Below are 24,902 nucleotides of genomic sequence, written 5' to 3' on the forward strand. Positions count from 1 at the left end.
CATCAAACGGGAGAGAAAAATCCTAAAATCTATCAACTGGCAGTCCTTCCGAACCAATGGAGCGGATTGTGGGGCGATCACCGACATAGTTGAATGGACCAATGGCATTAAGCGGGCGTGCAAAGAGGCTGAGGAGGAAGTAGAATTAGATGAGGAACAAAACTGGGTTGATAGCCACATGAGACAGCTGTGGCGGAAAAAAAACGAAGCAGAAACCGAGCTAGCCCAAAAAAGGGGCAACCGTAACCTGAGAAGAAGAATAGCAGCTCTCAACAAGGAAATTGAGAGCCATGCCCAAACCCTAAATAGACAACACTGGAACGACATCTGCGATAGACTAGACGGTCAATTAAGCTCCGTCACCACCTGGAAACTATTGAGACACCTCTTAGACCCAGACAACACCAAAGCTGAGACCAGGAGACAAATGCAACGACTAACCCACAATTTCCAGGGGTCGGAGGAGGATATGATAAACCAGATCAAAGACAGGTACATAGGAGAAACAAACACCGAAACATTGCCCGACTACAGTGGCGAAAACAACGAAGAGCTGGACCAACCAATCACCTTAAGAGAGGTCCAAGCTGCCTTAAACAGGCTCAGCGGAAAAACCGCGGCTGGCCCAGATGGGGTCACCAATAAGATGCTTCGAAACCTCGATGACCACTCCCTCCAGCAACTGACAGCATTCTTTCAAAAGTGTTGGGAACGGGGGGAGATACCCGGGGAGTGGAAGACAGCAAATCTAGTCCTCATCCCCAAATCAGGAAAGGAACTCAAACTTGAGAACCTTAGGCCAATCTCGTTAACCTCCTGTGTAGCCAAGCTCATGGAACACGTCATACAGACTAGGCTCAACGATTACTTGGAAAGTAAGGAACTCTACCCAGACAGCATGATTGGTTTCAGACAACAACTGTCCACAACTGACGTCATGCTACAACTCAAAGAACAAGTATTGGAACGGAAGACTAGCGACTCGAGAGTCATAGTCGGACTGGACGTCAGCAAAGCATTTGACAACGTCAAACACAGAGCGATCCTGTCACACCTCAGTCACCTAAATGTTGGAAGCAAGCTATACAACTATATCAAAAGCTTCCTCACGGACCGAACGGTGAACATAGAAATCGGGGGCACAATAAAAAAAAACATTAAGCTAGGCAACAAGGGAACACCGCAGGGATCAGTGCTCTCCCCTACCTTGTTCAATATTGCAATGATCGGGCTGCCAGCACGACTCAGAAAGATAGAAGGCCTCTGCCACACACTCTATGCTGACGACCTCACCCTTTGGGTCGACAGAGGGGGGAGCGATGGCCAAATAGAAGGCACCCTACAAAGGGCAATATGGGAAACGGAATGCTATCTGAGACCCATAGGGCTAAAATGCTCGCCGGAAAAATCGGAGATGCTCATCATGGGCAAGCAGCAGGTCAATATCCAGCTCCTGGTCAACAACACCCCGGTACCAAGGGTGGACAAGATCAGGATACTGGGTATGTGGATACAACAAAATGGGAAAAACACCGAAACAATTAACCGACTAGCCGCCACGACCAACCAAACATGCAGGCTTCTCAGGAGGATAGCAAACAAAAACGCGGGGATGAAAGAGGCAAACCTACTTCGGCTCGTTCATTCTTTCATCATTAGCAGAATCACCTACGCTATCCCGTACTTAAAAACAACTAAAGCAGAGAGAGACAAGGTAGACATTCTCATCAGGAAAGGTGTCAAAACAGCACTAGGTTTACCAGCATGCACATCAACCGAGATGATTCTGAACCTAGGAGTGTCGAACACCCTAGAGGAAATGTGCGAGGCGAAACTCACGGCACAATATATCAGACTAACTGGCAGCAAAACGGGCCGATCCATCCTCAGAAACCTGGGCTATCAAAACCCAGAATCACGTGATAGGATAACCGTCATCCCCAAAGAAATTGCTAACAAGTTAAGAATAACCCCTATCCCAAGAAACATGCACCCCATACACAACAAGGAACGCAGGAGAAGCAGGGTCCAAAGACTCCAAGGCTCCCTCCTCCAAACACAAGGGGTAGTGTACACCGATGCGGCAGAATACCCAGAGGGGCATTATGCTGCAGTAGTAGTGAACGACAAAGGCGCGCTAGTCTCTAGCTGTAGCGTACGACACTCTTCACCAGATGAGGCAGAGATGGCGGCGATTGCCCTGGCAATCACACACCCATCAACTAGAATAGTCATCACCGATTCTAAAACTGCAATCAAAGCCTATGACAAAGGTAAGGTTTCCAAAGAGGCCGGCAAAATCCTGCAAGCAGGCAAGGAGAACGTACCTAACGACCTAATTAGGATAATATGGGCACCCGCTCATAGTGGACTCACAGGGAACGAGATCGCCAATGAGGTCGCCCGAGGACTCACACACCGGGCCCCAGCGCAGGCGGATTACTTCCTGTCCAAAAAGCGAGAGTTAACCACATACAGAGAAATTCTAGAACACTACAGAATGGGGAGGAGAACTCTGCCTCCCCCCCATAGATCTCTCACAAAGCAGGAAGAGGTAATATGGCGCAAACTGCAGACAGGTACCTTCCCAAACCCGTATATTCTGCACAAATGGCATCCTGAGGTGCACTCTCCAAAATGTAAAAACTGTGAAGGCACAGCAACGCTAAATCACATGCTTTGGGCTTGCCCAGCACTAAACGGCCTACATGGAAACAGAGAGTCATGGGAATCCTCGTTCCATAGCCAGGAAGAGCAAGCCCAAAAACAGGCCATCCGTCAAGCCCAGGCCGCCGCCGGAAGCCAACTGATTCCGGCCGACGTCTAGGGGGGAGGTAGACGGTGATAGGGAGAGCTGCGTCTCACCCGATCACCCATACTCTCTGACGGGTGTAAATAAAGTGCTATCTCTCTCTCTCTCTCGCTGATTTCGGGTATGTATGTCATCGGAGCCACTTCAGGAGGCAAAGTCCCTTAAACGCGTCCGTGAAAATGGCTAAGAGTGAAACTGCTTATGACTTGTGGAACTGCTACAGCTATAATAACTGTATAAGATAGTAACTCCCTCTGCCTTTCAAGAAGGCATGAATAAGCTGCACATTTGCGACACGTGACGTAAAAATTATTCTCGGGAAAATATCAGTTTTTGTACCGCCAGAGAAGATGCCAACGTTACATGAAGAGCGTTAAAAAACCTGCCACCCGCAAGAGAGCAAGTTTTCCCGCTAGGCAGCGCAGTTATCCGCTAAATCTAGTGGGGAAAACCACTAAATTGGCAAACTACAGGAAAAATAGGCGATAATACTGAGTGTCTACTTAAGCTGTGAGCACGGTGGTTCTGCCAGCATGATAATATCATGTACACAAAACTACGAAGATATACGTGCACATGGTAGCGCAACTCCCTTAAGAGCCCCTGCGTCCTGCAATGGCGGCTTCTGCAGACACAGTAGCGCCATCTACAGTTCGCGTGGGGTCAAATTCTCGGTGGCAAAAATAATAATCGTTCGCCGTTCAAGGCTTTTTGCGGGACGTTGTCTACTGCAGCAGCTAACATCACATCCCGTTTACTACATTCACACAGCACACAACACTGCAAATGAAGCGTGAGAGTATTCGCCGCAACATCGCGTCACAATCCATCACTTGTGACACACCTGTATTTATAGCCCTTAGTATATAGCGACAGGAACTACAACGGCGAGCCTTGAGATTTTTGCAAGGATTGAGGACGATGTCTTCAAGCACATTTTGATCTAAGTACTTTGTGCATGTGTCATCCCCTCCACACATCTGTTGTTTCCGCGTCAAGATAAAATCTACACTATACTGAAATAACTCGCAGACAGCATCTTCACCTTCACAAACGCGGCATGCGTGCCACCTGTAGTTTTTCTCTTGTACTGCAAACGTAGGTAACACATATTATTTAGTGTAAAGGCAGGTAAAATATAATGCTACTGATAAAATCTTACAAGGTTAATACTATTTATATCGCCATCATTTTTATGGCTACCCGTAATACAGTTTTGATACCATCACGATGGCAAATATGGTAATACAATCTCGGCACATGTCAGTTCAGGTCACCACGAGCAAATTTCCGTAAAGCTGCACAATTTAGCACTCATAATTATATGTAGGTGGAAGCAAACAGCCTGTAACTGCACATTTTCCTATTCTAACCACATTGTCTGTTCTTTATTCAAATGTGTTCATTGGCGCTGTATTGGATGCATAATTTTTATCAACTGGTACTTTGCCCCTCGAGATGTAGTCGCGCTTCAATCGGACAACCACGACCACTTAGAGTTGATGTACTAACTCCCTCAGGGCAACTTTAAACCGACTGGACCTGAGGCCGTTCTCTGAGTCAAAGATACTCGTACCGTGGCTACACCCGTCCCTGGCACAAAAAGTGATTAGTGCACTAGTACACTACTTGAAGCGCACCGGTTTAACAGACCACTTGTACACCATCCCACCTATACTCATTTCTTGCGCTTTCGCTCTTTTTCTGTTCCCCCTTTCCCTTATCCCCAGTGTGCGGTAACAAACCGGACGCTCATCTGGAAGACCTGTCTGCCTTTCCGCTCCTCGCTCCGTCTTTCTATCTAGTGGAAAAGCTCGGCGAAAAAAAACGACAGCCGCAAAGGCGCCGCCATGTTACTACGACTCATTCTTGTCACACTAAAGATATGGAAAATATGTCGCAAAATCTAGTATCTGCACATAGCACGTACGTATTGATAACGTAGAAAGTTCATTCCGCATATTTCTCAGAAGTATCGGATAGCTATTTATAAAATTTGCATGTAATATTTACGGTTTCTGAAATCCTACGTTTGCAGGTGCCGGAACTGGAAGGTGCCACCATACTGGGGGACAATCGGGATCCCGTTGACTACGCGTCTCATCTGAATCGCATCTCACCGTCTGCTCCTACGCGCCTGCGCAGAGTGGCAACATGGCGGCGCCCTTTCTGCTCCCGATTTCAATGAATGGGCGCTATGTTGAGTTTTTGTTCTAGAATTGGTTATATTAACTCATGCACGACCATAACTGATGTCGCTGCTCATTGGTGAAGCACATTTCAGCCTCGCCTTCGCAACGATGTAAATTGACCTTTCAGCAACCTTAACTTTGTCTTCTTGGCTTCGAACGGCTTTGTGACTTAGTGAATCGGTCATTGTCAAGAAAATACTGAGCTGCAAGAGCGGAAATTCACAATATGCACGTACCTCAAGTTGTTTTGCGTTCAGGCTTTTGAAATATGATTGTTTGGGGGTTTAGAAATATATAGCACAAAAATGAACCAACAAATACGCTCGAAGCCACAGGCATGAAGATTAAACAGATCCTTGTGCCATACCCATTATTCCATGGTAGTAGCCGAACAATCACCGTACCGTGTTATCCCCGGTAATTTCACAGAAAACTCCGTCTCTCCCGAGGGGTGGGCCCGTATATACAAGAACACCTTGCGCTTGAATTATTCGTAAGGCGAAATTTCAGCCAATCCTGGTGCTAGACGTAGAATTATTGAAGCCACTCAACAATTATATGATCATTTTGTCACCATGATTGCTATTGAGTATAACTGCTATTGATGATTCAATTGCAGTTGCCAATGATTACAACACTCTCACGACCAAAACACTTTGTGAATTCGCCCCTGCTCTTTCTGCCGTCTGCTTGCCTGACTGGCGTCTGTCTCTGGGAGTTACAGCTGGATATAGCTGACTCAAAAGCTACAGCCAGGAGGCCAGAGAAACTACCAGGCTCCTCGAAAGAAAAGCCTCGCAGTTGGCGAAAGATTAATCCTGGTCCGGGACTCGAACCCGGAACCACTGCCTTTCCGGGGCAGCCGCTCTGCCATCTGAGCTAATCAGGCGACTAGCGGATGGCAGGGCGAAGTCGAACTTGTCAACAACTCGAAGCAAAGGCAAGAGTTTGACGTAATAGTAGGTGTACGCTTGGGCGGACGTCTCATTTTCCCTTTAATTACCACTCTCCACCGTGCGGGTTTCCACAGAACTATTACGTCAAACTCTTGCCCTTGCTTCTAGTTGTTGTCAAGTTCGACTTCGCCCTGCCATCTGCTTGCCGCCTGGTTACCTCAGATGGTAGAGCGGCTGCCTCGAAAAGGCTGTGGCCTCGGGTCCGTGTCCCGGACCAGGACGAATTTTACTTCAACTGCGAAGCTTTTCTTTCGAGGAACCCGTATAGGTTTCCTGTGCAGCAAGCGCTTCGATTGGGTGGACGTCTCATTTTCCCTGTATTAATGCAAGTACAAAAATGTCAGTGCGTTACCCTGATATCATACATTACACTCTTCGCAACACATACGCTTAAGTATTTACAAACTTAACCTGCTATGGGATCTGCCAGGGGACGCTCAGTCACGTCAAGGTTAGACTTTGACGAACGCTTCAGCAATATCACTTGTGTTGTAGCATGCTTTTTTTCCTGGGCATGTTTCTTTCATTTTATTCCGCCAGCAGTGCACCATCTTAGGTGCGACGAATGAGTTGTTTTTCTACTGATTACAAATCGCCAGGGGAACTAATATGGTGTCCTCCAAATCCGCTGCTCCGGTTGTAAGCTGCTAACTGGGCCAAATGCACCACCGGCTCAGCCAACACACAGTGGTGGCCCTGACCGCAGAATAGGTAGCACCGGTGCCCTTGACACTAGGCGCTCACACGGATGCATTTTTCCACCGGGAGGCGTCAGGAAGCACGAGGACGACCTGTGGTGGATCAGTGCGTCACAAATAAAAACTCTCGCCGATAAACCCCCGTCCCCCATTGGACGTTGTAAGCGTACTCACTGTCGCAGGCCAAGCGCCACTGCATCGCCACGAATTGTCAGAACAGGGTGCACTTCGTGAATGCTGAGGCGCCTCTTTACGTCGCGCCTGAATGACCACATAGAGAACCACCCTCCAGTCGCGACGCTCGTAGCGCAGCCTTTTGTGCGAGCAAGGAATACCTTGCCCACTTTTTCACTCACGGACGTCAAACGTAGCGTCATGCTTGCGGGCACCCTGAATACTCCGTTTTGTTGCATTACCTGCGCAATTGCGTAATTAGCCAACGACGGGGGACATTATCGGTCGTGGTGAATTGCGTCTTCTAATCTTTTGTGCACTCACCGGAGGAACGACCTTAGGCCGTAACACTGAAGTATCTGTCAGCAACGTACTGTATAATTCGAACGACATGCGCTTCTGGTCGTGAAATCATCACTGCTGACTGCTGGCCAGGTTAATCTCATTTCTGTACTCCCGCCTTTATTTCGGGAAGCCACGGGCCAGGGTTTCAGTTGTGAGAAGCATCGTTCATCACCTCCCCGAGTTGTCATGGTGGCCATCGCCCGACTTCTGCCTCGCTTCGTGGTGACCAGCTTAGGCCTCGCGCTTAACTTCACTTCAAGGCTCATCCCGGATGGCGGCAGAGATGGCAGAGGTTGTCCCGGAATTGTGAGTTCAACTCTTTTCTATGTTTGCGCTACTATTGTTGGGATCAAATTATAAGATTTCGCCCGTCGGCTTCCTACGAATCGCGGAACCCACGTTTACACAGGTGTTCGTATGCAAGCGCGCTTTTTACAAAATGGCACGCGCCAATGTAGACAGTGAATGCGAACAGATAATGTGGACAGCCAATGAGGATGAGTCTGAACGAAAGAAAAACTTTGCGAATTCCCCACTAGCTTCGCAGTTACGCGATAGCTTAAACACAAAATAAATTAAATTGTGGGGTTTTACGTGCCAAAACCAGGCTTATACACAAGACGGTTAAATAGCTTAATGTCGTCTGTAGAGAACGCGTACAAGTAGGCATTCAAGGGAGCCTTCCCCTTTCTAAAGGTGTGAAAAGGTATCTCTAGGACGGCTGAAATACCGAATAGAATTGTGCCCATAGTAGAAAAGATACTTTTACGGTAGAATTGTACGTGAGAAGAAATCCCAGGCAGTCCTGAGGCTGGATATATTATTAACGAAGCCGGCCAGCCAACAACGACGAGCACTTACGAGCTGAAAGCTTTGTGATTTCAGCCCCTGTTGCTTCTGCGAGAGTAATTTACTCTATCTAGCCTTCACTGCCGTGATGTCCAGGGTGTGACTAAATTCACAGTGAAATTGACTTTCTTGTCGTTATAGTGAAAGGTGATAAACGTAAGGAATGAAGAGGTGCGGTGCTTCAGGCTTCGCGCTGTAACCTTCTACACGCAAAACATTATAACACCTTTATGGGTGTATAAATAGTGCTTGGTTGTCCTATAGTTTACGCTATAGTTTATGGGTAGGATCGGTGGGGTGAAATGAAGTTTTCTTGTTTGACTACTTATGGTGGCACGTAAAAAAATGATGATAATTGCGACAGACGACACCAAAATCGCATTAAGCAGTTGCAGCTATCTCTGTAAAAACTCTAGAGTTCGCATATATTTATATATATATATATATAGCCATAAAGATCAGGAATGCCATGAGAGAAACGAACACCCTTTCGAATGTGAACAATTTTTTTTTTCGTGTAGCTATGTTTGGAAAGACGTAAAACAGCAACAACTGTTGCCAACAAAGTAACACAGCCATAGCTCACGCCATTAGGGATACAGTAGAAGTGTAAGTCTAACGTTATGCATCCTACTTTTATGACGTCCTCATTCCGGCTTCCGCTGTCAACAGTGCAGAGTAGCAGGTATGCGCGCAGACGTGGCATAAATAATGCCACGCAAAAAAAGTAGGTCTTGCTGTTGCTGTTGCGTGTTAGTCCTCCCTCGTTTGTGTTGTCTGGTAGTGTTCGGACCTTCGCCTGATCCTCGTCATCAGCTTGATAGTCTGAAGGCTCTCAACATATTATTGTATGAGAGCGGACTGGACAAGAGACTTTGAAGAGTCCTGGATCGTGCAAGATTCTCAATGCCATCTTCATTATCATAATCAATGTCTTCTATTTTATTTCTTTCTACGCCCTTTCCCCTTCCCCAACGTCGAGTAGCAGGTCAGAACATTGATTCAGGCCGATCTCAGTTTTTCTATCATATTAAATACCTATATCTCTCTCTATTCTTTTGCGCCCGTGTTTGCTCACCTTACCTTCTTTCACGGTGAATACCTTCTCGTTTCTTTTCACAAGACACGAAAGAGACCAACGTCCTTCGCATCTCCATTTGCGATTTGTTTCGAAAAACCCCCTTATCCCCGATAAAAGCTGTTTTATATTAAGAATTGTCATAGGGCAATTATGTCTGGCATGTGTGCTATAATTCCTGTGTTACGTATAAGTCTGCGGAGTGTTTTGCGGGATCTGTTGTGTACCAAGGAATTATACACGGCGTTACCACCAATGCCGTCTTGCAGAACAAGACGGGAGCGTTCGGGTTGTCAAAGGCTGGAGAAGTTTATATTAAGTGGCGGACATCTGCTTCTGTGGCTACAAGCGGGCATTCTTTACACGTTACAGTAGGTGGAAAGTGCGGCCAGCTCCACGTAAAGGTGACAGCTATTGTAGGAGCCAGTCCAGCCCGCTTCCTTCTCTAAACATCATTTATCGCAGTAAGGCGGTAGGAGAGAGAGAGAGCTGTCTCACGACGGGACAAAAGCACGTGTGTCCAGCCCGAGGGAATCTGTTTGCCAGTACAACCTTCCTCCATTGTCCTTCCCCCCTTCCCGCAAGAAAACCACTTGTCGAAAAAAGTTGAAATAAAATGAGCGGCGGCGTGTTCCGCCGTCACATTCTTTTTTCCAGGAGTCCCTCATCGGCGATAACGGTTACCCCTTGGAGACCCACGAGGTAGCCACCGGGGACGGCTACATTCTGCAGATGCACCGAATACCCCACGGAAGGATGGGTTCCTGCGCTCACGTCAGCGCCTCCAAGGACACCTGGTGTGGAGGACGCGGTCCGGTCTTCGTCATGACAGGCCTTCTCGCCGATTCGACCTCCCTGGTGCTCGACTTCCCGGGCCAGTCACTCGGTGCGTTCGTCTTGTCTTCTCGAAACATGTGTTCATCTATCAAATTCAGCTAATTATGAACAACTGTGACCTCACGTCATGTTAAGGTGCTCTCTGAAGCTGCATGTCAGACATTATGCAAATGCTTCTACTACTACTGCTACGACTGCAACTACTACCATACTGACAGTAATAATCAATGAATCAATCAATCAATCAATCAATCAATCAATCAATCAATCAATCAATCAATCAATCAATCAATCAATCAATCACTTACTTACCCTGCTCAATAACAGCCCTAAGGTTTGAGTCGCTGGCACTAACGTTCATTAACAAAACAATATCTACAGGGGAATATAATTAAAATAAAACACAACGAATAGAAAAAGCAATTCTGAGAACAAAGAACCTAAAAGAAAGAACAAGGTAAATACGAAAGAAAAAGAAAGAGAAAAGCCAGTTAAACAATGTGTGAAACTATAATAATAATAATAATGCCTTTATTTATGTCATATGTAGGGTACACGACACTGGAAGCCAGCAGTAAAAGCTGTCATAAATGACAGCTTGACAAAGCCGCAGGCCCCCCAATAAACAACCCAAATCTAGGGAAAAAAAAGCAATGACTGCGAGTTATGAAAAATATCGAAATCATGAATATAAGCGTTTTAAAGGCAGTATTTTGTGTACATTTGATTGTTAGCGATGACAGGCTGGAGCATGAAAAGGCCTATGTTCTCTGGGGATTTCGCGCGCAATATGAAACGTGATACAACTGAGGATTTCGGGAGAGGTGAGGATACCGTGAAGGAGTTTGAAAAGAAAAAGAAAGTGAGCGACTACGTCGGCAGCGAAGTAAGGGCAACGACAATAATCCAGCAGTACTAGAACAAGGTCCATGTTATCAAAGTGGCAATGATGTATGCTTGAAAGTTTTTTTTCTGGACGCGATCAATAATGTCGCTGCTGGATCGAGAAATGCCACTGCTGACAACCGACGCGTATACGGGCTGTGGAACACAGATTGTTGTGTACAACGTGTGGAACGCCGTAGAAGAATCGAATTCCCTCGCTAGCGTGAAATGGAGACCAGACAACACGCATCCTGAATTGCAACGGCTTTAGTGTAAGCAGAAAAGGGCTAGGCAATATCAAAAAGGAGACCGAGATCATTGATCTCACAGACCTTATACAATGGTAAAGCATCAACAAAATAAGAAAAAGAATTGTTTGCGGTTTAAAGAGTGAAATTCATGACTTTGTTTCTATAGCAGCATTCAAGGTGACGTTACATCTTTGCACCATTCAGAAAAACAAAACAGGTCAGAGTGCAGAATGTGACAGTCGTCAACAGTATGAAATTGTTTAAAAATCTTGAGGCCATCGGCATACAGAAAAAAAAAGAATTCTGAATAGCAGAAAGAACGTCATTATTAAAAATTGAAAAAAAAAAGGTATGGTCCCAATAGTGGTGCTAGATCGACGCCACTATTTGCCATGTACAAATGCGATGTTTGGTCATTGGCAACGACATAACATGCTCTATCAAGAAGATAACGGCTCAAGAAATTGACAAATGACGAGAAACGCCCAAGTGCAAAAGCTTGGCACGTAGTGGCATGTGGTTGACTACATTTAAAGCTTTGTTGAGGTCACAGTAAATGGTGCGAACCTGCCCCCTAGGAAGTATCCGCGCGAATATCTGCGTCAGAACACTTGTAAGTGGAGCGGTCATAGACAATTCCATACTGAATCGGAATGAATCAGTTCTTCACAGTAAAAGAGGACATGTTGTGAAGGGCAAGGTCCAATATTTTAGACGTGGCACAGAGAAAATAAATTAGGTAACAATTCAAGACATCGGTATTACAGCCAGATTGATATACAGGTAAAACACGAGCAGTTTTCCACATGTGACGGAAAGTAGTATTCAGAGGGTTAATAAATACGGATATCGATACTGGGGCAAGTATATTCCCGTAAGCTTTTAGAAAGGCGGAGGGGATGCCATCACGCTGCAGGATAGGGAAGGCTTAAAGCTCTTAAGACATTCGCTGAATAATAATAATAATAATAATAATAATAATAATAATAATAATAATAATAATAATAATGTTTATAGCCATCAAAAGCACAAAACTACATGAACAGGCCGGTCTTAGCCGCAGATGACTTGTAGGACCGTGTCTATGAATATGATACACATGGCGAGAAAGAAAAAAAAAATACATAAATTGATGAGGCATGTAGAATAAATGAAATGAATGAAAAGAATGGAGCAGAACAAGATAACATTCGTTTAGTCTACTTAAAACGAAGGAACTTGCAGTAAATATTATGATGCAAAAAAGATCTGGCGGTTAATTTCACTATTGCTGCCTTAAAATTTCGTTCAGCATGCTTTTCGATGTCACACTAAAAATTTCATCTGGTAATTTGTTAAATACGTCCGGCACATAAGCACAGTGTCTGGAGGCCCGATACCTTGTGGCTGAACGAGGAACTACATACCGGGCGTGTTTTCGAAGTTCTTTTGAGGCGGCATTTTTTTTCTTTGAAAGCGGAATTTCAAAAAGGTATGACGACAGCTGTTTCTATAAGCAATGAATGAAAATTTGGTAGACCTAGTTCACAGAAGATATATGCAGCTGTTACTGTTGGGGAATTGTAGGCAACATTTAAAAAAAATATTTTTTTATAATCCTGTCTACCCTGCATCTCCAATGATCCGAACAGAAGCTGAATACTGTAATACCGTATCTCAATACACTGTAACCTAGTGCATGTAGAATAATCTTTCTTGGAGACAAGGGTGCGAAACTTTTGATATTAAACAACAGCCAAGCTACTGACCTCCGTTTAGAACAAACAAGTGATAAGTGATGTTGCCACGATAAGTTACTATCGAAATATAGATTCCCAGATATTTCACAGTCCACGTATGGGATAGGCGCACATCCACAATAAACACAGTCCGACTCATGTAAGTAGAGAAGCATGTTAATTACGGTAGTCTTGAGTGGAGAGCGAAAACAAACAAGTTGTGTTTTGGGGGCATTAACAACAATTCCATAATTAGTGAACCGAGGCATTACCTTGTACACGTCATTTTGCAGCATTTCTGTGGACATTTCGTGAAAAAGATGTTTTGCCAGTAACACAGTGTCATCCACATACTGGAACACGGAACATTTGGAAATTGCCAAAGGAAAGCCTTTAACAAAGATATTAAACAACAATGACGATAAGATGGCTTCCTGAAGAATTCCAGCTTTCAACGAGAGCTTAGAACTAAAAATGCCCTTATCATCGGTAGCCACCATTTGAAATCTACTGCTCAAGTAATCTTCGAGAATGTTATAAAAAGGCCAACGAAATCCCCCCAAAATCCAGTTTAGTTACCAAGATATGATGATTGAAAGATTCAAACGCTTTCGCTACATCTAACAACAGCGCACACGTGAAATGGTTCTGATCGAATGCCGAGAACAGTTCATCTGAAAATTCCTCAAGCAGTGCCACAGTACCACACCCTGAAACAAAGCCAAACTGTCGATCAATTAGGATGGAACATTTGTTGCGAAAAGAAGACATAGTATGGAAAAGAAATTTTTCTAAGACTGAGAAATAACCGGCAATATAGAAATTGGCCGATAGCTTTCAATACTTTCTTTCTTCCCTGACTTGTGTAGTGGCAAAACAACTGCATTTTTTAGGCATTCTGGAATTTAGTCACCTTCCAAGAAGCCGTTCAGTATACGGAAGATAATGTCGGACAGCGCATTTAAATTCCTTCTGCAGGTGATATTCCATTATATCTAGCGGGCTGGTTAGGCCGGAAAGTGTAAATGATTTCTTCCAGATCACCCTTCAAAATTCTCGGAAGAAAAGGTGACGCCGATACCGATTTCCCTAACGATCGAGTGTTTGTGGATCGAGAGACAGCTCTTTCGGATGCTCTAACAAAGTGCCTGTTCAAAGCACCAGCCACTGCTGTGGGAGGTTCCTGAAAAGCACCGAAAAGTGACCGTTTACTGGAACTCACTCCTCTCAGATGATTTACCAAAGACCGAGTTTTGTTTACATTATTTGAAAATTGTTGGAACTTATAAAAGAAGTAACAGCGTTTGGCGCCACGGAGAGGAGCAACAACTCTATTTCTTGCAGACATGTATTCTAAGTGCCGTGCTTGGTTTCTAGGATTTCTTCTGCAGCGTTTCCACAAGGTGTCTCGATACGAAATGGAAGAAAGACTTTCCGTGTTCATCCAGCAGTGACCCTTTCTTGTCGGCTTAGATATCAGCAGTGTGCAACGTAATTCAAAATTTTTTCAATTGCGTACAGAACCTTGCATACATTTGCTCGACGAATCTTGTTTGGTTAAGGATGCCCAGTCAAACGAACCAGTAAGCTTATCAAGCTTGGATTCATTAACCATAGGGACAACGCATTTGCGCTGCCCAGATGCAGTTTCGATCGACAGCGTTCCAGACGCGTCCGGTAATACAAGACGGCATGATACAAAGTAGTGGTCCGCCAACCTTTGTAGTATAGTACATGACCCAAATGAACTGCTGGGAGTTGTGACCGCTATGTGATCTAAACAAAATTGCGCTAGGCTATTGTTAACTAATTGTTCTCTGGTAGGAGCTCCAATTGTACATTCCAGACCACAAGTGGACAATGTAGATAAATAATCTCAGTCACTTTTTCGGGGCATAAATATTGATATTCAAGTCTCCGATCAACCTGAATCGGTCCACCTAGCTCCACTGCCACAGAATTTCATCAAGCTCTACAAGAAACCGTGAAAGGCTGCATGAGGTTGGTCGATAAATCGATAAGATATGGACAGAAAATGACTTCTTCCAAACTTTGACCATTATAGGTTCGGAATGTACAAAAGATGCATCAACAGAAGAAACTTCACAGTTGTTGTTCACAAAGAGAGCAATACCTCCGCCACGACGCCCGTTTCGTGTAACCAAACGTGCCGAAAAGCCATGCAAGATAAACGTATCAAGGCAAACCGGGAACCATCGATTTCTGCTATCACAAAAATGTCTACAAAGCTAGCTGTCGATTCAGCCAGTAATTTAAATTCGCACCACTATTTACGCAGAAGCGGTAAAGTATTTACAAGAACTGCACGCAAATTGTGTTTTAAATGAACTGAAGTCTGGTAGTTCGCTGAAAGAAAAAGGCATGTTGGCTAAGCAATATTTGCCAGTTCTGCTTGTTTAGCGATCCGAACATGAGACGCTGTTTATAATTTTTCACGAAGATCTTGCCTCCTTTCGTCCAACGAAACCGATAACCCGGATCCTTTGCTTTCGTTCTGGCTTTGGCTTTCGTTCTGATAACTTTGGTCAAGTTATCATTGAAGTAGATCTTTGGAAATTATAAACATTTACGTAGTTTCTTCAGCTTTCCCCGCGCTTCAAACCATTTTTCCTTCCAAATTACATATTTATAGCGCACGAGGACCACATGTATACGACCGATTTTGACTTTTAAGCGATGTACGGCCGCAATGTCACCAGACGAAAACCCCGACAGGTCCAGATTTGTTGCCATTCGCGTGATTGTTTGTGGTATGCTTTTGTTACTTCTCTCTAGCAAACCGTGAATCTCAAGATTCTTTAGTCTGTTGTATTGCTGACTTTCATTTTGGTTTTATTTTAGCTTTTGTATTACTGCAGCCTGAGTGAACACCATTTTTTTCAGAGCCAGTTCAGCACAACCAGAAATTTCACGCTGCTGGATATCCTGTTGTTGTTTCAAAACACAATCGTACTTCTGGGACAAAAGCGACATTATATAACAATAATAACGTTTCATGTGCGAGAGAGACAGAAGAAAAGGCAAAGAAAACTTCGCCTTATATATATAGGCTAACTTACCTGCGTATATTTAATACGCACGTAAACAACGGCCTTCATTGTGTACTCAAAGTTTGTCGCATATTCCAGTCTTTAGAAGGCTCAGCAGAGCTTTACTGGTATTTTGCACACACGAACATGCACGCCATTTTCGTTGTTGTTAAGGCGCATCACCAAAAAGAAAGAAAATAAATATATTGCAGGACACGCGCACTCAGTCGAGGGGAACTAAAGATGTGCTCTTTTACCTTCACTTTGCCTAAACCTGAATATTTGAGCGTAGTGCATACTAAGCCAACACTAGCCCCTGAAATGCGGTGTGGTGCAGGTAGAGAGTATTATTTCATTTCATGCTGTTTAAGCTGGTGACCACTTCATTATATATTTCAACAAACGTATAGAACGGGAATGCGCACAGCACCTGACGGAACAAATGACCTGACAAGTGTACCTACAGTATTCGTTTGTATATTATGTAGCATCGTTCACATAACGGCAAAGTTCGCAGAACATTGCAACGGAATTTCTTAGAACTACACTGTCGTGTTAAATAATTCCTACAGCTTATTTTAATAATAAAGGCACGAACACAACGACTAGTCGCTAAATATTTGCGACGTCGATGTATTATATATACCTGTTCAAATGTACAATTCAAATAATACAAAATAGAAGTCAGAGCGTACAGAGACTGTTATGGCTGCTACCGTGCAGGAACGGCATCCGGCCGGAGGGCCAGGAGCATAATAACGCTCACACAAGAACGGGAACACTGCGCCCGTTTATTCAGTGACAGCCCTTTTCCAAGACGCTCTGATGCAGCGTGGCACGTGCGCTCACGTCAGTGTCACGTCAAGGCGAACGCGGTTTTTCTGTATTCGTTGTCGTTTTCACTTTGCAACACTCCTACCTCCTTAAGGTGAGTACCACTGTACGGATTTTCTTATACTGGTCGATCTACGAAGGACAGCTGGTTCAGCCTCTTCTGGTTGCGTCGGCACACCAGCTGGTTTATCTTGCGAAGGTTGCGCCGGCACGGGCCTGTATCGAGGACGGACTTGATCCATGTGACGCTGAAACTCACCTTCTGCCGTTTGAGCGGAGATCATTCGGGATCCTCTTGTTTCTTTCACTGCGGCTGGCAGCCACCTTTCGCCCTCTCCGAAGTTGCGAGCCCAAACAGGAGTGCCCGGGTTCAGCCAGCACCACCTAGATAGCACAAGGCCTTTTCACTCCGATCCATGACGTCATGTTACCTGGACCGACTGCCATAGAGTCTAATGAGGATGTTCCTCAGTAGGCGACATTGATTTTGACGTCACCGCTTACCTAACGCCAGCCTTGTCAATGGAAATTTCGGGCCGGGTAGCGTGACGTCATGTATGACAATAAAGAGGCCTTGCGCTATCTAGGTGGTGTTCGTTCAGCTTGCTTCCTTGATCTGCCTGTGGACAGATAGGAAAAGTTACGGGCGGTGGAAGGCACGTGTCTAACCGAAAACGGATCTGATAACCCAAAAGACGTTGAGACGGTGATCGTCCATCATCCAGGGGCGTTCTACGGTACTTAAAGAGCAGTTTAGTCAATTGCTCAGCCAAGTCACCTGACTGAGCCTTCTGAGGCCATCTTTCAGCGTCCGCACGTTGCGTTCAGCAAGCCCGTTCGATTGTGGGTGGTATGGTGCCGTACTAAAATGGTTTATGCTATTTTCAGTCAGAAACTTCGGGAAAGTCTCTGACGTGAACTGACTTCCGTTGTCTGTCACAATGGTTCTCGGTATGCCCAGCCTGCACAAGATTTCACGCAAGGATGTAACTGTCGATTGCACTGTGGCATGACGCAATGGAATTGCTTCGATCCATTTCGAATGTGAATCTATGGCCACGAGGATTAATGGTGTTATTCACTGGACCAGCAAAATCCAAATGTATACGTGACCAATTCTCGTGCGTTAGTGGCCAGCTTAGTGGTATCTTCGCCGGTGGCATTGCGCTTGCTTGTATGCATGTTGTACACTTCCTACTGATTTGTTCGATAGCTCCGTCGATGCCGGGTCACCACACCACCCTACGGGTCAATGCTTTCATTCCAGACCATCCCTGGTGCCTCTCGTGCCGGAGTTGCAGCATGTAAGCACGAGCAGCCTCGGGAATCACGACTCTGTGACCCTAATAAATAGACCTTCGTAAACGGTTAGCTCACTCTTTCGTGTCAAACACCGTTCGAACCGCAGACCGGGCGCTTTGCGCTCCTTTGGCCAACCATGAAGCACGTAGGACTTGACAAATCTAAGTACTCGATCTTTCTCGGTGAACTGTCTCATTGCTTGTGAAGGGAGGGGGGTGTCATCCAGCTGCTGCAGCGAGTGCACGTATATGTGTAGCTCCTCTGATGTGTCCTCGGTGGTTTCTAGAGAAAGCCGACAGAGTGCATCTGCATTCAGGTTGTCCAAGCCAGGTTTGTACTCTATCTTGTACTGGTATGCTCCCAGTAGCAAGGACCAACGCTGAATTCTTGCAGCGGCCATGATGTGCGTGGGACAATCTTCGCGAAATAGACACACCAGCGGCTTGTGATTTGTGATCAAGGTTCTTCCCAGTCTGTAGTCCCGAAACTTTGATAGCCCGAACACTAGGGCCAACGCTTCACGCTCAAGTTGTGAATAATTCCTTCCTTCTTTGGTAAGTCTTCGAGAGCCAGAACCTATAGGCTTGTCAACATTGCCAATGCGATGGGACAGTACCACTCCGATTTCGTTCGGTGATGCATCACACTTCAAGCGCAGCAGCAGTGAGGGATCGAAGTGAGTAAGCATTTTGGCATCGCATAAAGCGTTTTTTCCCTTCTGAAAAGGTTCCCGTTGTTCAGAGCCCTAATTCCAGTGACGTTCTTTCGTTAGCAAATCGTAGAGCGGGGATAGCAGACTGGCCATATTGGGAAGGAACTTGCTGTAATACGTGAGAAGACCCAAGTAAGAACGCAGTTCACTCTCGTTCTTGGGTGTTGGCGCCTTCATGATAGCGTCCATTTTCTTCTCCAGAGGTTGCAGCCCTCCCGTACTGATCTTGTGGCTAAGGTACGAAACCGCAGGCATCTGAAGGTGCACTTGTCCTTCCTTAGCTTGACGCCGTGCTCTCGAAAGCACTGGAGAACTGTCTTGAGGTTCTTTCCGCTGTCATTCCCCTTCTCGGCAACTAGAACGTCGTCCAAGTACGCCTGGACTCTCAGCAAACTTTCAGGACGCTGTCCATTATTCGCTGAAAGATATCTGGGGCAGAAGACACACCAAATGGCAGGCGATTAAAGCAGAATAACCCCCGATGTGTTTTAATGACAGTGATCGTCCTTAACTGCTCATCCAGGGGAACCTGGTTGTAGGCGTCTCGAAGGCCCAATTTGCTGTAAACGTCACCCTCGTGTAGTGCAGCAAAAAGGTCATTTATTACCGGGAGTGGGTACTGCTCTGTCACACAGCTGTCATTTACAGTTAGCTTCTAATCGCCACACAATCGAACTGTTTCGTATTTCTTCATTACCGGAACTGTCGGCGTCGCCCACTCCCAGTGAGCCACCAAGGACAGTACTCCGTATGTACCAAGCCTGTTCACCTCGTTAGAAACGTTTTCTCGCATTGCATATGGAAGTGGCCTGCATTTGAAGAACGTTGGAACCGCATCCTCCTTCATGTACAGATGAGCGAGCGGAACCTTGAACAGACCCAGTTCAGATTCAAACACTTCCTCCTACTCACACAGGATCGCTTGCAAGTTTAACCCTTGCTCCTCAAAACCGCTCAAAACCGCTCAAAACAAGCTCAAAACCGCAGCCCCTTCGCTGTTCAGTGCCTGGATGAGATAATGGCCGCACAGGCTCGGTCCGGAGACGCGAACAACGGTCAGCGATGCCGTAACAGTCGTGTTGCAGTATGAAACTCGGAGCGTTAGCTTCCCGGCTGTAGGCAACGGACCCAAGTAGCATGATTATTTCAAGCTGGATTTTTCAAGACAGGGCCAGCTTGTGCGATGTTGGCAGTAGAGGTCCCAGGACACCACACACACGGGTGAGCCGGTGTCAATTTCCATCCCGTTGTCGGCCCCGCCCCAGCAAAGATTGCGTCGTACCAGGCTGACGAGTTCGTTGACTGCGGTTGGTTGCGGCTTTAGTGTATATAACTGCGCGGAGAGCTCGGCTCGGGCATTTTCCGTTGAGCCGCTGTTCAGCACCAAGCTCTGCTGCAGTCGGTTTCCTTTAGATCAACACATGGCAGCTAGGTGTCCATTTTTCCTACAGTTGAAAAATTTGGCGTGTCTAAAGGCACTAGTCGGCTCACCGGGCTCGCGGCTTCCCCACCAGTGACAGCCTTTAGACGATCCAGTCACCTGATTGCAGGTTTTTTCTTTCACTGCTGTCTATCATCCGTTAGTCTGTGAAGCTCGGGCTCTTCCTTCGGTTCCATCTGCTTCATAAGCTGAACACCCTATCGTGCAGCCTCTGCTGCAAGGAATTTGTTTTCTGCCTCCTGCAACGTCAGTTTCGGGTGAGAAATCAGTGCCTTCTGCACGTCACTGCTGTGAATTCGGCACACAATCCTGTCTCGCAGCAGGCGGTTCAACATGGTCCCGAAGTTGCGTTTATCAGCCAGGCGTCGAAGCTCCACGATAAACGGCTGAGCTGACTGCTCTTCCATTTGAATGCGGGTAAAGAACTTCAAGCTTCCGGCTATCTCGTTTGGCGTGGGTGCGTAAAATTCTTCGAGAATGGTAACTGCTTCCGCGTCGGTTAACTTGCTCACGTTCCGCAGTGCAGAACGCCCACTCGGTACGTCTACAGGCTGCAAACCCCGTGCCGAGATGAGAAGCGCTCTTTTTTTAACATCGTCGACGATGTCGGAACCCTCGAAGTACGACTCGACTCTGATGTAGTACGACGACAACTTGTCCTTGGCTTCGTCGAACTGTGGAACATGCTACGCCATGGCAGGAGTGTTCGCCCTCATCAAGGTGCTTGTTCGTTGCTGGCCGCCACTGTTATGACTGCTACCAGGCAGGAGCGGCATCCGGCCGGACGGCCAGGAGCATAATAACGCTCACAGAAGAACGGGAACACTGCGCCCGTTTATTCAGTGACAGCCCTTTTCCAACACGTTCTGAAGCAGCCCGCGGCACGCCTTGTGACGACAGTCTCGCATCATGGCGAACGCGGTTTTTCTGTTTTCGTTTCGTTTTCACGTTGCAGCAGAGACAAAAAGAAAAAAGAATGCGCAATAGCATTTTTTGCACCCAGAATGTCACATCCTGCCATAATAGAACATACCTTATTTCACTTTTACTTCGCTCGTAAAAACATCTTTCCAAGTGTTAAATTTATTCGTAATGCCAATAATTATTCATGGTCGAAGTTACCTGGCACAAAGGTATTAGCGTTCCAAAGTTCGTTTTTGTCCGTGGATCTCCGAGTGCTATGTGCATTGCTAGACAGTGAGAGGCATTGTCCTCATTCTAAATATTAAAGTGGTTTTGAACGTCTATTTGAACTACCTGAAAACAATAAATCTAGTTCGCTGCCAAGGTGTAATATTTCACAATAGTGAGACTGTAGGAAACTGGTTTAGGTTTCCTTTACAATTTTGGTAACAGTGTGACATTTTCTTCGAAATGACTTAGGGGGGGGGGGGGTGACTGCTGAAGTTCTTTATTTGCCGTATTACCTGTTATGAATACTCAATAGCGATAGTTAAATGTAAAAAAATATAATGGTACATGTTTAAGTGACCTATTTAAAATGTACCTAACTGCGGCAGAAAGGTCTGTAATGAGATGCCAATGGCTTGGTGCGTTTATCGAGTAGCATGCCAGACGATCAGCCAGGCGAGCATCATTGTGGCTTGTATCTTTCTGTCTTCTCTTCTCGAGTCTCTCGTTCATCCGTTAAATTTTCCTCAAGTTAAATTCCCAAGAGAGAGAAAAGGATGCATAGAAAGGCAGGGAGGTTAACCACAAGTAGTTCCGGTTGGCTACCCAGCACGGGTGGAAGGGTTAAGGGGGATAAAAGGAGAATGATAGTGGAAGGGGGAAATAGAGAGAAAGAGAGACGAGTACGAACAAACCGCTTACACTATAGAGCGGTAGAGGGCGGTGTTCTTAAAGCTTATCGTAAAGCCCTGTAGACTGCAGGAACCTTAATAACGCGAGTAATACCTTCACCGCGGTTGCTCTTTGGGAGCACTGACCTAAAGCTTTGAGTTCTTGTAATGAACGATTCTTCAACTGGTCCAGTACTCTGCACATATACTTGTCTCTGGCCACTATACCGCCAGCAGATAAAGATAATATGTGCGAGCGTCTCATCGCTGCTCCATGTGTCGCCCGTGGGGCTGTTGGCCATTCCAATAAGGAAAGCGTATGAGTTCCTAATGCAACGCCTAGCTACAGATGGTACAGCATGGTCTGTTCACGTCGTGGCAACCCAGATGGTAAGTGCATCAGTATGTCCGGAGACAACGAGCGCAAACGACACATGGTGAAAAGCTTCGAGTCCCACGAGGGCAAAGTACTTTCACGGGACATCAACCGCAGCCTAGCCGCAGCGTCTGTTCGCGAATGCGGAATGAAGAAACGTTGACGACTTTCATGTGCGAATCGGTTGGCTTCGTCGGCGTGGTCATTTCCGCTGATGTTGCAATGTCCTGGAAGCCATTGAAATATTATATCGTGTCCTTTGTTATTGCTGTGATTATATATGTGTCGAATTTCTGAGGTCAGTTGTTCATTGGGTCCGTGGCACATTGGGTTTTGTATGCACTTAACGGCGTCCTTGGTGTCACTAAAGACTGTCAATAATTGTAGTGGTCCCTGAATAATGAAATCACCCGCAGCATGGAGTGCCGCAAGTTCTGCACCCTTCGATGTGGTCGCACATGAAGCTTTAATTTGACTTCTTCAAATTTTGCGGGATGATGACTGCTGCAGCAGAGCTGTTCAGTTTTACCGAACGATTTGTGTAGACATATTGCCGGAATCTTTGCCTGTTGTGAATGTCTTCCAAAGTTGCTAGCCTCAAAGCTTACAACGGTGCTCTAGCTTTCCTTCTGATACCTACAATTGTCAATTGCACTCGCAGCCGGTGCAGAAACCACAATGGGTCTCATAATCGTGTAATAGGCGTAGGTTGTGATGGCAAGTAGGACTGATGTCTCAAATATTTCTGGCAAAAGTTAAATCTGGCCTCTTTGCTGGCAAGCAAGCAGGATGGTGTGAGGGAATGCGAGTAAGGTGTTGGAGGTGTGCTCTCAGGACAACCTCGCCAATGTCTACTGTCAAAGGAGCGTCTCTGGCAATTTGCACCTACATTTTGGGAGACTGAGACAACTTCGGAGTTCTTGTACTTGCACACTCTAGATATCGCGGATATTTGTAGTGCAAGTATGTTCTAATACAGGTAAGCTGTACCGCAGGAATCCCTAGAACAGTGTTTTGTAGGGTTTGAACATTTATGGTATTGTTGCGCCCCAGGACGTCCCGCCGATATACGCAAGGAGGTCCACAATGGAGGCTAAATGTTTTGTCATGAACGACACGTAAGGGCTCCAAGACACGTATCTATCAATAATGACGCCAAGAAATCGGTGCATTTGTCGGTATCGCACAGCTTGGTCATTATTGCGCAAACTATGGGGGTCCATCGCCTCCAGCAGCATAGCTTTGCGAGTAAAAGCATCCAGTGCACATATCTCAGGTGAAAGCTCCAGTTCTTGCCTTCTTAGGTATATTGACACGGCCATTGAAGCCTTCTAAAATGCTGCGCGGACTTGTACACTAAAGGATAGTCTAATAGCACTCCGGCACGCTAGCCAAGCAGTAAAAGAACCATAATATCTGCTGCTGTCATATAATTACGATTTATAACCAAGGTAGCAAATAGTATCGTTCTGTGCCAGTCACTGCGATAGACAAAGGGTAGATGGACTGCATCAGATTTAGCGCTCAGCTCAGGCGCGCAGTCAGACCACTTGTGTGTGGATGATAGGCAGTGCTTTGCCAACATTCAGCGGGGCAAGCACGAAGAATGTTACCTGCCCCGCGTAGCAGGACGTGCTTACCACTGCCCGTGAGGAGCTCTCTTCGGCTGTCATGATAGAGAATGACGTCATAAAGGAGACAACAAGCGACGTCGGTAGAGCAGCTTGTTGGCCACACCCTGGGGATAGCAATGGTCGTAGCGAGGACCATCGCGACCACTGCCCATCATTTCTCGAGGTGCACGTCGTGACAGCGCAGGGTGGTCAAGCGCACTTGTGTGTGGACGATAAGCTGTGCTTATCCAGTGTTCAGTGCGGCAAGTACAGAGGATGTTACCTTCCACTCGTGCTAAGACGTACTTACCACTGTCTTGAGGAGCTCATTTGGGGTGTCATGATGGAGACAGCGAAACCGTCTAGGATGTCAAACCAAAAAGTAAGAATGATTCTAAAGGGCTATAAAATGTTGTAGCCGGCAAACAGCCTGCGCTGAAGAACGCTTATGTCATTGGAAACATCCATATACACTGATGGGGCGAAGCACAGCACGGTAAATATCAGGCATGAAAAAACGGCGCGAACACAGCACCACGTGCCATGGAGGACTAAGTGAGCGGTTGTGGTTGCTCAGTGTTCAGTGGGGCGAGAACGGAGGATGCTACCTACCACTCGTGGCATGACGCACTCCCAACAGTCTTGAATAGTTCATTCCTCGGTGCCATGGTGGACACAGCGAAACCGCCTAGGATGCCAAAGCCAACAAGGAAGAATGATTCTACAGGGCTATAAAAAGGTTGTAGCTGTCAAGCAGGCTGCGCTGAAGAGCGCTTGTGGAAATGGAAGCATTCACATTCATCGATGTGGCGAAGCGCGGAAAACTAGACATCAGGCTAAAAAAAACGGCGCGAATGCAGTCCCACGTGTGATGGAGAACTAAGTAAGCTGTAATTAGTACCTCGTGAAGCTGATTCGGAGTACTGGAGGGTAGTGGGCGATGTAGCAGAAGCACAAGTTAACCGTCCCCTCAGCAA

At 46.1% G+C, this 24,902-nt stretch overlaps 1 protein-coding gene across 1 annotated transcript in view; it reads left to right on the forward strand.

Annotated features, from left to right (window-relative positions):
- The first annotated feature begins 1,414 nt into the window (after nt 1–1,414).
- LOC126523378 (lipase member J-like) overlaps nt 1,415–24,902 on the forward strand; it is a 79,409-nt gene continuing 55,921 nt past the window's right edge. The window contains exons 1-3 of the mRNA XM_072288998.1: nt 1,415–1,502; nt 7,308–7,483; nt 9,726–10,020. Of these exons, the coding sequence (XP_072145099.1) occupies nt 1,415–1,502; nt 7,308–7,483; nt 9,726–10,020 (559 nt within the window). The remainder of the gene's footprint in view (nt 1,503–7,307; nt 7,484–9,725; nt 10,021–24,902) is intronic.

This window comes from Dermacentor andersoni, chromosome 6 (genome assembly GCF_023375885.2).
Source record: "Dermacentor andersoni chromosome 6, qqDerAnde1_hic_scaffold, whole genome shotgun sequence".
NCBI classification, from domain to species: domain Eukaryota; kingdom Metazoa; phylum Arthropoda; class Arachnida; order Ixodida; family Ixodidae; genus Dermacentor; species Dermacentor andersoni.